Genomic DNA, 14,725 nt, shown 5'->3' on the forward strand with positions numbered 1-14,725 from the left:
AAAACAACATTCTATAAATCAAACAATAGGATAATATATATAAACCATGCAATGCTATGGATTAGATACGTATGTAGTAGAACAGGTGTAGGAAACCTGTAGGTGTTTAGAATTTCTCCAGAAAGTTTAGCTACACACAGATTACAAACCTCCTCCTGGAGAAGGTGGTTCAGAAAAAACAAAGAGGGTCATTCAGACCTGGACGCAGTTGCGCGTTCACACACAGCGGCCGCATCCAGGTGGTTTGCGCACGTGCATTGGCCGTTGTGCACATGCGTGACCCTACACATTGCGGCTTCATCTAGGAAGGATGTGGCCACAGTGTGATTGACAGCAGTGGCCATCGAGAGGGGCGTCATTGCGGCATTGGGGGGTGCGTGTTCCAAACGGGGGTGGGCCAGGACCATTATCAGTGCAGCAGCGTGATGTCACATGTAGCAGCTCCGAAAAAAAGGGGTCAACCTTAGTTCTGATTCATCCGCAATCTAATTGTGGACACATCGGGAGGCAGCCATCTCTAAATAAGGTCCAAAGAACACAGATATAATTCCCATTTCTTCCGGGTTACTACGTAACACTTTTTTTACACATTTCTCTTTTCTTTATAGATTGTTCAATTGATGTCGTAGTGGCTTTTGACATTTCAACCAACACCAATGGTGGCAAATTATTCCATGGTCAACATCATCTTGAAGTCCAAATCGCAGACATCTTAAACAGTATTCTGAATGTCAGAAGTGCAAGCTGCAACCATGGTTTAAAGCCACAAATAAGCATAGCCTTCCACATGCCAAATGCAAAGACACATATTGCTTCTCATTTCCAAGTCTACAGCCCGAATATAGCTCAGCACCTCGTAGAAAGTTATGTCTCAGGTCCTTCTTATCTCACATCATCCGTTCTTCATTCTCTGTGGGATAAATTTCACAATAAAAATACAGAAAAAGCAAAAGTATGTACTATCGGCCATTACTACATACAGTACTGCCCTTTCTTGAATGCCTACTTGTGATTTTTAAATTCTCTCATTATGCTGTGTAGATGCTGCTTATCTTTACTGATGGCCTAGATGAAAATGTGGAAAACCTTAAGCAGAAAGCAGGAGATCTTCGAAGTCAAGGTACATTTACATCCTGACATAGATTATCACTCAATTGTATATTTTCTATGTTAGTTGTGAGTGGCTGATGCTGAGTGTGCTTCCACCAGTGTGCTTAGCATAAAACCAGTTCTGCGCAAAGTGAGTGTCCCAGAGGCCGCACACTCATACATGAGGGCAGATATAGATGTAATGTGATGATGATGATGACGTCATCATCATCAATAGCTAATTTGATTCTGATTGGTTCATTGGCAATTCATTTTTACCTGTAAATGTCTATGATATACAGTAAGTGTTGTTGTGCGTTACTTTAAGTAATTAAATACTAATCCATTTATACTGTAGATACTATCCCAATCCTTAATCATTAGAAAAAAATGTGCTTTTTTCACACCAGAGATAAACAAGAATCATTCATGCTTGATAATACCTTTGCCTTTACCTCACAGGTGACAAGTTGCAAAAAAGATCATTGCTGAATTGATAAATGGTTTTGCTATGATTCAGGCAGATCTCTAGTGTGAATATTGCGTAGGTGATTATTTCCATGTAGGGCAACCTACATGCAAGATTATTGAAATACAGTGAATTTATGCTCTGCGTTTATCATTGCTAATGCACTAAATTCATTCATTTGTCTTTTCAGGGTTAGATGCTTTAGTTACTGTTGCATTGGAAGGAACAAAACACTATGCTGACATCAAATATATAGAATTTGGCAGAGGCATGGAATACAATGATCAGATGAATATTGGGATGCCAGATATTGGAGTTAGACTGGCTAAACAAATGGTGGGTTTAGCACCATCATAAACCACATGTGTTATATTTATGGCACAGACACACAACGTTTTCTTGCTTCAAAGGCCACATTGGGGGAGATAGTACTCATTTGAATGGTTCTCAGTAATGCAGATGTATCCATATACAGCTATCCTCAGTTGTGACAGATAGTGACATTTGATGCACCACAGACTTTGCAACTGTACATCTCAGCACAGATTATTCAAAAAAATACTTGTCTTAGTTGTATTGCTAATGCACCAAAATGACAATGCATATGTACCATGGACACTGGGGCTAGCACAGCGTGTAGCTGCTGCATGCATTTAGACACTAACCTGTGCAAAGAAGCCACATTGTGTCAGTGGGGGAGATTTAACAAATCTTGGGGATCGATAAAGTGGAGAGAGATAAAGTACCAACTAATCAGCTTCTGACAATTTTCTTGCACACCCTGTAACATGACAGTTAGAAGCTGACTGGTTGGTACTTTATAGACGATGGGCCTAATTCAGTACGCATGGCAAACGCAATGCGACCACATTTTTTGAGATGAGAGTGTAGCGCGTACGTGCAGGTCCTGTCCTGCTCGGGTAGTTAACGGTCGGCCTGCAGTAACTGTGAACGCCTCTGCCTGATTGATGGAGAGTCAGTGATCCGATGTTGAGCCCTAGGATGCAAGTCAGATCACTACAGCAGCATGAGGCATCTACTGTACTTGTAATCAGGGCTAGATTAACAATGGGGTGGATCCAGCTACAGAGCCAGGCCTCCACATAAAAATAGGCCCATCATCATGGCAGCATGATGATCACAAGCTACCATCTAGCCACATGGTTAGCCATAAATCATAACTGTTAAGATTGTATTTCTATTTGTCTCACAAATCATGCATTATTTTATATTTTTACATGTTTATGGAGACATTGGAGCTGATAGTGTACGGGATGTACACGCCCACATGGCTAGCGCCACACCCACACAGCACTGATCACACCTCCCTATTTCTCCCAATAGCCCCTATAATTTTGTCAGCTCCAGGCCAATGTGACCCTTAATCTGGCCCTGCTTGTAATAGATGCCTCCATGCACAGCTACTGTATCACTGCTGCTTCCAAGGAACTCCAACCACTTCTGAATTAGCCCCAGTGAAAGTAGTAAACCTGCCTGACATTTATGTAATGCTGCATTTCTAGCACTAGTACTTTCTATCTGTTGTTGATTGTTGTTGCCTGAGTAACTTTAGAACCCCTGCCGTGTACCATCACATGTAATATAAGGTATCTCTAGCCAGCAGTGAGTGGTGCAAGTAGGATAAAATTAAACCTGAAAAATGTAATATGTATTTCTGTTCACTACTACTAATAATAATAACAAGTAATAATATTTCCGTCAGTCCCGTGTTGCTGAGAAGAAATGTTGCTGTGTGTTCTGTACATGCCTTGGAATAAGCGGAATACCTGGAACATATGGAACACAAGGAAACAAGGTGTGTTTTGAGTCTTCTTCATTATCTTTGGAAAAGCCAGGTCATTTACTTGCAACTTACTTTATATGCACTATATATATATATATATATATATATATATATATATACTATCTGCCTGACATCATCTCCAAGCACCAGTGAGCCGACTCTTTGCATACTTTAATACCCCTTTCATACCATACAAATAACAAGGGAAATTGCCGGCTCGACATGGGTCAATGTACGGTGTGAAAGGGGTAAGTCCTGAATTCCCAGGTTGTCTGACCCAATATTTCAACCCGGAAATAAAGCAGGGTTATTCCCGGGATATTACCGGGTCAGTTGTGGTGTGAACGGGTAACCGGGTCGATGCGGTCCGGGGCCTGTTCACAGTATGGAGTAGGCGGCGTGGAGATGATCTCATCTCCAAGCACCACCTTCGCCCTTCATGACGCCTGCACAGCCTCTGCACTCATTTCCGAAAGCAACCTGACCCGGGTTGCGTTGCCAGTCTGAAAGGGGTCTCATGTCGGGTAGCACACGGGAAGGACCTGTGTACAATTCCCGGGTGTGACCCGTGATTGTGATGTGAAAGCGGTATTAGTGGGACCACACTGCATAGTTCCCCGGTTACCCAGTCACTTTTATCTGACGCTTTTCCACCAAACGCCGACTTAGATTGTCATGGCAATAATAAACAAGGGTAAAAGTTTGGTTTAGAAGGGGTATTACATGTTCCAACCCCACAACAGCAATGTTATCATTGCTTCCCTGTGGAATGTCAGTTTTTTTTCCATTAAACATTTTGGTTGATCAAGATGGTGGATACAAAGTTTAGCATCTGTCCACTACAGAATTATACACAGATTAGCATGGCGTCAGTTGCTGGATAAGTAAATACTGTTATGCGCAGTATTATGGGTTTAGCTGCATGGACCCTGGTAAACTATGTCATTACTACCATGTTTCCCCGATAATAAGACACTCTCTTATTTTTTTTTTCGGTCCAAAAAACAGCATAGGGCTTATTTTCGGGGTAGGTCTTATTTTAATTAACATTGACAGCAATTTCAATAAACAGGTAAGTGATGGCCGTTATGCTCCCCCAGTCCTGCTTTTATCCCCATCAGGCCCCTCAGTCCTGCTTTTATCTCCATCATGCCCCTCAGTCCTGCTTTTATCCCCATCATGCCCCTCAGTCCTGCTTTTATCCCCATCATGCCCCTCAGTCCTGCTTTTATCCCCATCATGCCCCTCAGTCCTGCTTTTATCCCCATCATGCCCCTCAGTCCTGCTTTTATCCCCATCAGGCCGCTCAGACCTGCTTTTATCCCCATCATGCCCCTCAGTCCTGTTTTTATCCCCATCAGGCCCCTCAGTCCTGCTTTTATCCCCATCATGCCCCTCAGTCCTGCTTTACAATACTTTACTTACCTTTTTATTTTTCTTCACTTTCCTCTTTTTCTGTACTCTCCTCCGTGGCGCTGCTGTGAATGGCGCTGGCACGCACGCCAGCGCCATTGACAGAAAATTAGGGGAGGGTGCGCGCTCACTGTGAGAGAGTGAGACGCTGCAGCTGTGATTGGATGCCACTGTAAAAATCTTTAACAGCGGCATCCATTTCATGCAGGGGGGGGGGCGTATCTGGGGGCATTGTAGTGTAACGCAGGACCGGACAGAAAGGGGATTTAGCTAAGTCTTATTTTCGGGGTAGGGCTTACTTTGGACCGTTCTGCAGAGGTAAGGGTAGGTCTTATTATCGGGGTAGTTCTTAAGCGATCCAGTGCAGCATTATTACGTCTGCCCTGGTAGAAATGCTAAGTGCAGATAGTACACTAGATAGTCAAGATTGACTTGCCTGCACAGTCTATCTAGCCTTGTGATACCGACCCCATAGGAGCGCGCATCGGGATCGAATCTGTATCTCAAGTTGCCTAACACCTTGAGATATGCATTAACTTTTCATAAGATTTTGACTATATAGTCAAAATCTTACAGATTTATCTCGCCATGTGTACACACCTTAACAGTTATCAACTGAACTCAAATTGAAATTCTTTCATCTTTCATCCAGGGATTGACGGGAAGAAAAGGAAGGAAAGGACATGACGGAGAACGGGGTGAGGAGGTGAGTTGCTCTTTTAAGAGCTTTACAATATTTGCCAGTATTAAGTTCTGTAAAACATTGAGGAAAACATTGTATATTAATGATACAAGTTTACTAATTCCATAAAAGTTTCAAGCTTTTTGGCAAGAACATTATTTTAACCACAGCAACCAATCAGGTTAAAGCTATCATTTTATGGAATGCACTAGATATCTACAGAAACCTCTGCCGTAGCCTCTAGAAAACGTATTATTAACTTCTATTTAGAACTAGTTCATTAAAGTGTATATATAGTGGATCTGAAGATGGAGGTTTTATAACGGAGTCTTCTTAATTCTACAACCGGACCCTCACACCAGTGTTCACCCAAGAATACAATCGATTAGCTTCTGTATAATTCACTTATAGTTGTTTATATTAAAATTCAGTAAAACAGCCTTCTATAGCACATGCAGAGTGGCCTTTCTGGGCTAGATGTTAATAACTTGTTGGTTTCCCCCTTCAGGGGTGTGAACTCATTGACCCCAAGTTAAACCCATTCCATGGGTGAAATGTACTAGCCTGCTTCTCTCAGGCTATTACAGTTCATCCCAGGTCACATTTGCATTAACCATCCAATGCGTTTCGTCTCAAGCGACTATCTCAGGGGTATATTTAATAATGGTTTCCAATATGCTCCAATTCTTTTCCAGACAACAACTGGTCCAGGAAAAATTCCAGGTAGGCTCTATTCCCAGTATGTGTACTCTGATCTCCTGATGAGCAGTGAACCCTTTCAGAGCACACCTACTAGGAAAAGGTGTGAAGGGAGACAGCAACAAATTATTAACATCTAGCCCATAAAGGCACTCTACATGTGTTATGTACAGTAATAATGTTTTACTGATTTTTAATATAAGCAACTATGAGTGAATTATACAGAAGCTGATTGATTGTGTTCTTGGGTGAACTCTGGTGTGAGGAACTTGTTGTAGAATTAAGAAGGCTCCATTTTAAAACCTTCATCTTCGGATCCAGTATAAAAGAGTACAGAGAGATCTACATGAAGTTCTCACCTTCAGCAGGTACTTTTGGTGTCAGTGGACCTACATAAAGGGCTATTTCTAGCGCATCCTAAAACCCCCAATCTATACAATTTCTTTCGGCCCAAAGCTGGCAACGGACTGTTCTTTCTTGCGGTAGCAGCTGGTATTAAAGTGATTTTAGTTTGGACATTTTAGTATAATTTTATCATTTGAGTATAATTTTACCATTTTAGACATTGTATTGTAATTTTACCATATGTATATATTATCATGACCAGCATGACCAGCACTCAAGTAATACAAATCAAGTCACTCAGGTGCCCTTCCTGGAGTAATGCACTTGGGAAGGTAATGGACGGTACTCTGAGGTTACGTAGAACAAAACAGACATTACCACGGGAAGTCTGATGCCAACGTTTTGAGGCATAGCCAAGTGTGAAAATAAAGACATACTGTTTTAAAATGTCTCATACTGTAGTATTTACTATAAGTGGAATAGCTCTGGGTTACAGATTGTAGAATAGGATCAACAAACCAAGATCACCCCAGTTGAGGTTAAGCACATTTACCACTGACAAATACAGGACTATCTGACTATTGGTAGTATTCCATTTTTTATCAATATTATTGTTGGCTGGCTCTTGCATATTAAGATAGCTTTCTCAATAGTACAATTGTACATATGCATTATATATGCTAAACAACCTCATTCAATCTCAAACACTCAAGTTCTTCAGTGTAATATTATTTTTTGTTCGCTATTCTAAAGGGTGACGGTGGAATGCGTGGTGCGAAAGGTGAGGCTGGTCACAAAGGATGTCAAGGAATCAAAGGCTTTAAGGTAACATTGCAACACTGAAGAATACTGCAACTAAATTATACATCTATTTCCTTAATGTATAGTCTACAAAATATTCAGCTTTTTAAATCAATGCTAAATATTTATAGTGCAAAACAAACAAGTGCACATTTGCCATGACAATCAGCAATGATCTGTTGTTATACTGTAGTTTAGAATTGGCTACAACAATTACTTAACCCTGTCAGAAAGTGTCGCAATGCACATACTTTGTCATCTGATGGGGGCATCTAAACTCCTGGTACATGTCTCTGGCTGTCCACTTCTCCACCACTGACCTGACATGACAGCTCCCCTCTGGATCCATCATCCTCTCCCAGCTGTGGTCGGCTTCATTCTACACTGTCTAGCATGAGCGGATTATGATGGACAACCAACCCGGGAGATTTATGGAAGTAGCCCTAATGGGGGTGGGGTCTGTTGAGGGGCGAGGGATCCCTCATCATAGGGCCTGATTGTACGTAATTGCGACCTTCTACGCATTTTTTGCTGCACTTGTGTCTGGGACCAGGGGGAGATTGGGAACTAAATGTGCTTACCATATTATCCCTTTAACTTGGGAAACTCATGAACTACACAGGTTCTGTGGCTGACTGACTACAAGACTGCATCTCACCTGGTTTTAATCAGCCACAGAACCTGTGTAATTTGGGTATGGGACTCCAGGTCGACACCAAAAAGGTTGACACCACTTAGGTTGACGCCAATTGGTCGACACACCTTAGGTCAACACCTGAAATAGGTAGACATGGACAAAAGGTCGACCTGAACAAGGTCGACATGGAAAAAGGTCGACATCAGTTTTTCATGGTTTTTTTGGTGTAGTTTTCTCCGTAATGTGACCGGGAACTCCAATTAGTGCACCGTGTCCCCTCGCTCCGCTACCGCTGCACTCGGCACAGGTTACCGTTCCCAATTGTAGTCCACGTGGATCGTAAAGTATGAAAAAGTTAAAAAAATTGGAAAAATGAAAAACTCATCTTGACCAATTTCGATGTCGTTCCTATTTACATGTCGTTCCTATCTCAGGTGTTGACCTAAGGTGTGTCAATCAATTGGTGTCAAACTAAGGGGTGTCAACCTTTTTGGTGTAAACCTAGAGTCCGAATACCGTGCAATTCATGAGTGTCCCAGGTTAAAGGGATAATACGGTCAGCCTACCTGTAAGATCTTGTAGAAGTGGCCTGACATGGGCAGCACCAGAGGTAAATATACCGTGTAGCCATGGCAGCATCATCGGATGGCAGAGTTGCTGTACTGCAGAACTTATATGACAGAATGAATGGGGACAATGCAGTGTAATGAGTGTGTTGGGCTGCCTATCATGTGGGGGGTGGGGCCACATGACAACACACAAAACAGGCTCGGCAGACACATCAGCCTACCAGGAATCTTCCTGGTGAGCCCTATGGCCAATCCGCCTCTGCTGTCTGGGGTGGGATCATAGCATCTCTAGGAAATCTGCAGCCCTTGTTTAGATAGTTTATTTTATTTTTCATTTTATTTGTTAGTGAGGTGCTGTGCGCTGCTTACATTGGCATATGTTGCAGTGTCACTCTACCATATGTGTATCTACATACCCTATAAATTTCTGTGTCCGCACTCACCTATGCACGTGTATCAGCATATTGTATATTGCAGTGTCACTCTCACCTCTGTTCATCTATGTACACTATGTACAGTAGCGGATCTTGCCACGGGCAAGCAGGACTTTTGCCCGGGGCGCCGCCTTCCGGAGGGCGCCGGCGCCATCCGGAGGGCGCCGGCGCCATCCGGAGGGCGCCGCACCATGGCAAGATCCGCTGCTGCTGTGGTGCCCCCCGCTGCCGCGGCCCGCTGTCCCGCTGTCCGCTGTGAAGGGAAACTAGACGATATGCGTCTAGTTTCCCTTCGTGGGCTGCCCGCTGTGAAGGGAAACTAGATGCTACGCGTCTAGTTTCCCTTCCTGGAGAGATGGCGCCGCACCATGGCAAGATCCGCTGCTGCTGTGGTGCCCCCCGCTGCCGCGGCCCGCTGTCCCGCTGTCCGCTGTGAAGGGAAACTAGACGATATGCGTCTAGTTTCCCTTCGTGGGCTGCCCGCTGTGAAGGGAAACTAGATGCTACGCGTCTAGTTTCCCTTCCTGGAGAGGACCTTCACTGTAATGATGTGCGGTGCGCGTTGACGTCATCGCGCACCGCACAGCAAAGGTCCTCTCCACGAAGGTAAACTAGACGCTAAGCGATGACGTCATCGCGCACCGCACAGCAAAGGTCCTCTCCACGAAGGTAAACTAGACGCTAAGCGTCTAGTTCCCTTCGTGGAGAGGACCTTTGCTGTGCGGTGCGCGATGATGTCATCGCGCACCGCACATCCTACAACAGTACAGGGGGCGTAACTGACCACACCCCCTGTATGAAGCCACGCCCCCTAATGCTGCCCGGGTCGCCAGAAGCCCCGGAACCGGCCCTGACTATGTATTGCTGTGTCTTGCATTCTCCTATGTGTGTTCATCGGTATATCTTGCTGTGGCACTTTCAGGTATCCATGTTCACTATATGTTTCTGGATCTCACGCTCAGCTATGGGTGTTTATCGGTATCTGTTGCTGTGTCACTCTTGCCTATGTGTATCATCTATGTACACTGGGGGTAATTCAGAGTTGATCGCAGTAGTAAATTTGTTAGCAGTTGGGCAAAACCATGTGCACTGCATGTGTGGCAGATATAACATTTGCAGAGAGAGTTAGAATTTGGTGGGTTATTTTGTCTCTGTGCAGGGTAAATACTGGCTGCTTTATTTTTACACTGAAATTTAGATTTCAGTTTGAACACACCCCACCCAAATCTAACTCTCTCTGCACATGTTATATCCCCCCCCCCGCAGTGCACATGGTTTTGCACAACTGCTAACAAATTTGCTGCTGCGATCAACTCTGAATTAAGCCCACTATACATTGCAGTGTCTCACAGTCGCCTATGTGTGTTCATCACTACAGTATGTGTTGCAGTGTCACTTTCACCTATGTGTAACTATGTACACTATACATTGCGGTGTCTGACGTTCACCTAGGTGAGTTCATCAGTATATATTGTTGTGGTACTCTCACCTGTGGGTCCCTACGTACACTATATATTGCTTACACCTCCGTGTGTTCATCAGTATATATTGCTGTGGCACTCTCCCCTATGTGTATCTATGTACGCTGTAGGTTGCTGTGTCTCACACTTGTCTCTGTATTTGCAGTTAATCTTGCTGGGTCACTCTCACCTATGGGTACATTATATTTAGCTGTGTCTCACGCAAACCTGGGTGTGTTTATTAGTATATATTACTGTGTCCCTCTTGCATATGTGTATCTCTATATGATGTTTGTTGCTGTGTCTCAAACTCACCTGGGTATGTTTATGCTGTGTGTAGCTGTGTCTCACACTTGCCTATGTGTGTTTATCAGTGTATCTTGCTGTGTCACTCTACCCTATGTGTCTCTATGTACACTATAGATTGCTGTGTTTTGCACTCTCCTATCTGTATTATTAGTATATCTTGCCATGCTACTCTCATCTGTGTGTATCTATGTGCTTGTGGCTCACACTCTCTTATGTGTGTTTATCAGTTTATTTAACTGTGGCACTCTCACAGGTGTGTGACTTTGGGGCGCTGTGGCACTCTCACAGGTGTGTGACTTGGGGGCTTTGTGTGTACTATTTGGCGCCGCCCAGTTACACACAGGTATCTAGGTCGCTGCCGTAGCAATGGTGACCCTGGTGGTGCTCAGGATCTAAGCAGATCGGTGTCCCATCTGGTGGAGCAGTGATGTGAAACTTTGGAAGGGTGCTTGATAGCTTTGGCTGTTTCCACTTCTCCAGCGCAGCATTCCCTCCCTTAATATGGTTACGTTCACACCCTAACACTATAGCCTAAAATGTATGGCAGGTCTCCCATATGTTTTATAAGAAAGTTTGGAGCTTTTTTTCAAGGCACATTACAAATTCTCCATTTCTAGAAGCCGGATCATGTGTACAAGTGGGAGTGGCCTCCCACATTTGCTGCTACCGTTTAGCTGCTCACACGGCTTTTCCTATTTAGAGTTTGCCATTAAATTACAAAATTTGAACAGTTGTGTTTTGCTAGCCCCCCCATGGGTAGTTTAACCTGTAATGGCTTGGGTGGTCTTGTCGCTGAAGTTCACAGTCATTTATCAGGGATGCCCTGCTTCACTTGGCTATGCAGCTTCACGGTGCTTCTGATTCTGTTGGGGTGGCTGTGCACAAGGGTGACCTGGTGGCTTCCATGGTTCTGCTTGCAGCTGTTTCTGGTTGGAGGGCCCTTTGGCTCCATACGTACTAGGTATTCACACTCACTTCTGGAATGCGGTATTTACTGTGGCATTGGCCAGGCTATCTTTCCTTATGACCTTGCTGTAATTCTGACGCTACACCTGGAACTGGGGGTTTTGCTCCAACTTGTTCTTTGTTTGGAGGCCATATGGCTCATTCCATTTGATATTGGTTCTTCGTGCCTTGAGCATTGGGTTGCCTTCCGGCTTTGGGTCATTCTCTTAAAACAGACTCTATCCATCAGTGATCCGCAGCATGGAGACCAACAACTGGTTGCCCTCACTGGACATTAGGGAAACGTGTCTTCCCATTCTGTTTGAGGTCAACTCCGACTTCCAGAGTTTTCGCCAACATCTTGGTGATGGTGTGCTTACTGCGCTATGCAGGTTCTCGATCTGATTTTCTTTAGACAATCTATTTGTGAAGGATGATTTTTACTGCACTGTGTTACAAGCACCTAGCTCGCAGGGTTCAGGTGCTTTAAATTCTCTACTGGATGCTGACTTACAGAAATCTCATTTTATATCTTGTCAATGCAGCAGAGTGGTCCCTCTACTGAACTTACGATGGTGCTGTTGGTACCTAGTGTGTCGATCGGGTTGTGCAGAATGTTGTTGGGAATGGTCGTCTCCACCTTAGTGACCATTACATATGCTAGTCTCCACTAAGGGGCATTTCAGTAGTGATGCTCAGTATCAACTTTGTTTTCTCATTCTGTCACTTATCGATCTATGCTAGGGTGGCTGTTTTTGGGTCGTCTCCTCAGAAAATCCTTCATCACTTCATTTTAGGTCATTGGGACTACTGGTGGAGGCTCCTGTATTAGGGTACCGGGTCACTGCATATTCGGCTCCAGTGTCTCTGGTCACCATTGGAGCCGGTTCTGCGCTCACTATGCTTGAGCTCATAGCTATTTTCCTGATTTTCTTAGCTGCCCAGTCCATCCTGTTCAGCTGGCCATTTTTTATTTGGTCGAACACCACCACAGCAGGGATGTATGTGCGGCATCGACGAAGCGTAAAGTGGCAGTGATGCTGGAGGCCAGATCTTTTCCTGAGTAGAGACCATTGTTCAATCACTCTCAGTGGTTTTCATGCTAGCAGTGTCAAATTTGGAGACTAACTCCTTTAATCTCCCTCTTGCGAGGAGTGGTTTCTCTTTCATGGAAGCTTCCAACATTCAGTTCGGCAGTGGTGACTATCTGCAGAGGACTCTCGTAGATGTTTGATACAACTTTGAGTTCCACAATTTTGTGTGGGATCTAGGGACCCGCTGCCTTTTCTACAGTGAATGTCATGTCAGTACTGTGAGTTTTCTCATCTAGCATATCGGTTTCCCGATGTTGCCTCGGGTTTGCAAGCACATCAGGGTCCAAATTGGAGATTGTAACCCTGGTAGCTCCAGACTGACCTACAGTTTCTAATACATCAACATTCTCGAAAATTGCAGGTGGCGTCTTCCACTCTGACATGTCCTACTGCAACAGAGTCTGTTGGTACACAAAGTCTTTCCTTGATTGCTCTTATCGGCCTGGTTTTTGGAAACCAAGTTTGTGAGAGCTGGGAGTTTTTGTTAGTCTTTCTCCATGCTCTGTGGTGAGTCGGGAACTGGTTGCATCACGCATTTACCTAAGAATATGGGATTTCTACATCTGGCAGTACAACAAAATGTTCATACCTCCAAATTCCTTCTCTCCCCTTTCTGTTCCTTCCCTCAGAAGAGGCTATATGGCATATTTCAGGTGTAGTTCTTTGAAAAGAAACATTTCAGTCCTGTCACTTTCATTCCAGCAATGTTTGGATCTGTTTACGGAGGTTTGTAGTGTGTTTCTCAGTCAGGAGTTTTGCCTTGCCAGTCTATGCTGGGGCAATGCATCCAATGCCAGTGGGGTGGTGGTGACCTCTTGTGCGGTGCAGTATGGAGCTTCATCAGGACAGTTCTGTCATGCTACTACCTGGTTCCCTGTTTACTTGTTTACTAATCTTCAGGTTTTTACCTCCAGTGACACCCACTTTGGGCGTACAGTTCTCTGGTCAGTGTCGCCCAGCCTTGCTGAAAGAGAAAATAGGATTTTTGGTCACTTACCATTGTGTCATTTTCTCTGAAGCAGGCTGGGTGACACTGCATTCAGTCCCTCACGCTTACTCATGCAAGGTTTTGGTCCTTGACCGTATTTTCCCTACTGGTTTGTTTGATTGTTCTAACAGTTTCAAAGGGTTACTGCTACTACTTTCCAGACTCTTAAAAGAAGTTCTGAAATCATAGGGATGCAGGGGGTCCAGTGTTGCCCAGCCTGCTTCAGAGAAAAGGATTCAGTGGTAAGTGACTGAAAATCCTATTATTGTGCCGTGTTGCTGTGTATCATACCCATGACATTTCTATAACATACCCTCCAACTGTACCTTTTTGGCAGGTACAGTACCTTTTTTCTATGGCCACGCTCTCTTTCCTAATTTGTACCGATTTTATGTGTAAAATGTTGGAGGATATGCTATAATAGTGTTCCTGATGCCTACTTTTTATAACATTTTTAAACTTATAGCCCTGTCTTACTACATTTGACCACTTGCTTCATTACCATTCTGTACTGCGTTATTGTTCCACTCCATCTTATTATCCAGCTAGTCACAATAAGGGAACAGTTAGAGGATCACGACCTGCAAGTTCTTGGAAGTGCAGACAAACACTGGTAGCTGCTCAATCATTCCTGGAGATAATTATATATCAGGTGCTAGAAAAGGGGATGGGTCACAAACAAACAGCAGACAGAGATGGGGGGTGCTTCCCCCCTTTGCTTCCCCCGCCTGGTATGCCCCCCAGCACACTAAAAATTACCTGTAACCATACTTGAACCTATATGGTAATAGAATTTCAGAGAAATTGGTCACATGCATTTGCAAAGACATGTTTAGCTGCTGGCCGCATCAAAGCTTCTCCGATATCAGCAATCCTAACACTACATAATGGCAGTGCCCACATAGGGCCATGTGATTTATCTTCAGTAAGACCTCATGATAAAGGCTAATACTAAAATGCATCCAGACAGAGGGCTAGCTTACCTGG

The 14,725-nt window shown here is 44.1% G+C and overlaps 1 protein-coding gene across 1 annotated transcript in view; it reads left to right on the forward strand.

Moving 5' to 3' along the window:
- The window catches only part of LOC134929591 (collagen alpha-6(VI) chain-like), a 177,810-nt gene that overhangs the window by 19,627 nt on the left and 143,458 nt on the right, over positions 1 to 14,725 (forward strand). The window contains exons 10-15 of the mRNA XM_063925180.1: positions 609 to 952; positions 1,042 to 1,120; positions 1,749 to 1,894; positions 3,282 to 3,374; positions 5,428 to 5,481; positions 7,255 to 7,326. Coding sequence (XP_063781250.1) covers positions 609 to 952; positions 1,042 to 1,120; positions 1,749 to 1,894; positions 3,282 to 3,374; positions 5,428 to 5,481; positions 7,255 to 7,326 — 788 coding nt within the window. The remainder of the gene's footprint in view (positions 1 to 608; positions 953 to 1,041; positions 1,121 to 1,748; positions 1,895 to 3,281; positions 3,375 to 5,427; positions 5,482 to 7,254; positions 7,327 to 14,725) is intronic.

Source organism: Pseudophryne corroboree, chromosome 5, assembly GCF_028390025.1.
Source record: "Pseudophryne corroboree isolate aPseCor3 chromosome 5, aPseCor3.hap2, whole genome shotgun sequence".
NCBI classification, from domain to species: domain Eukaryota; kingdom Metazoa; phylum Chordata; class Amphibia; order Anura; family Myobatrachidae; genus Pseudophryne; species Pseudophryne corroboree.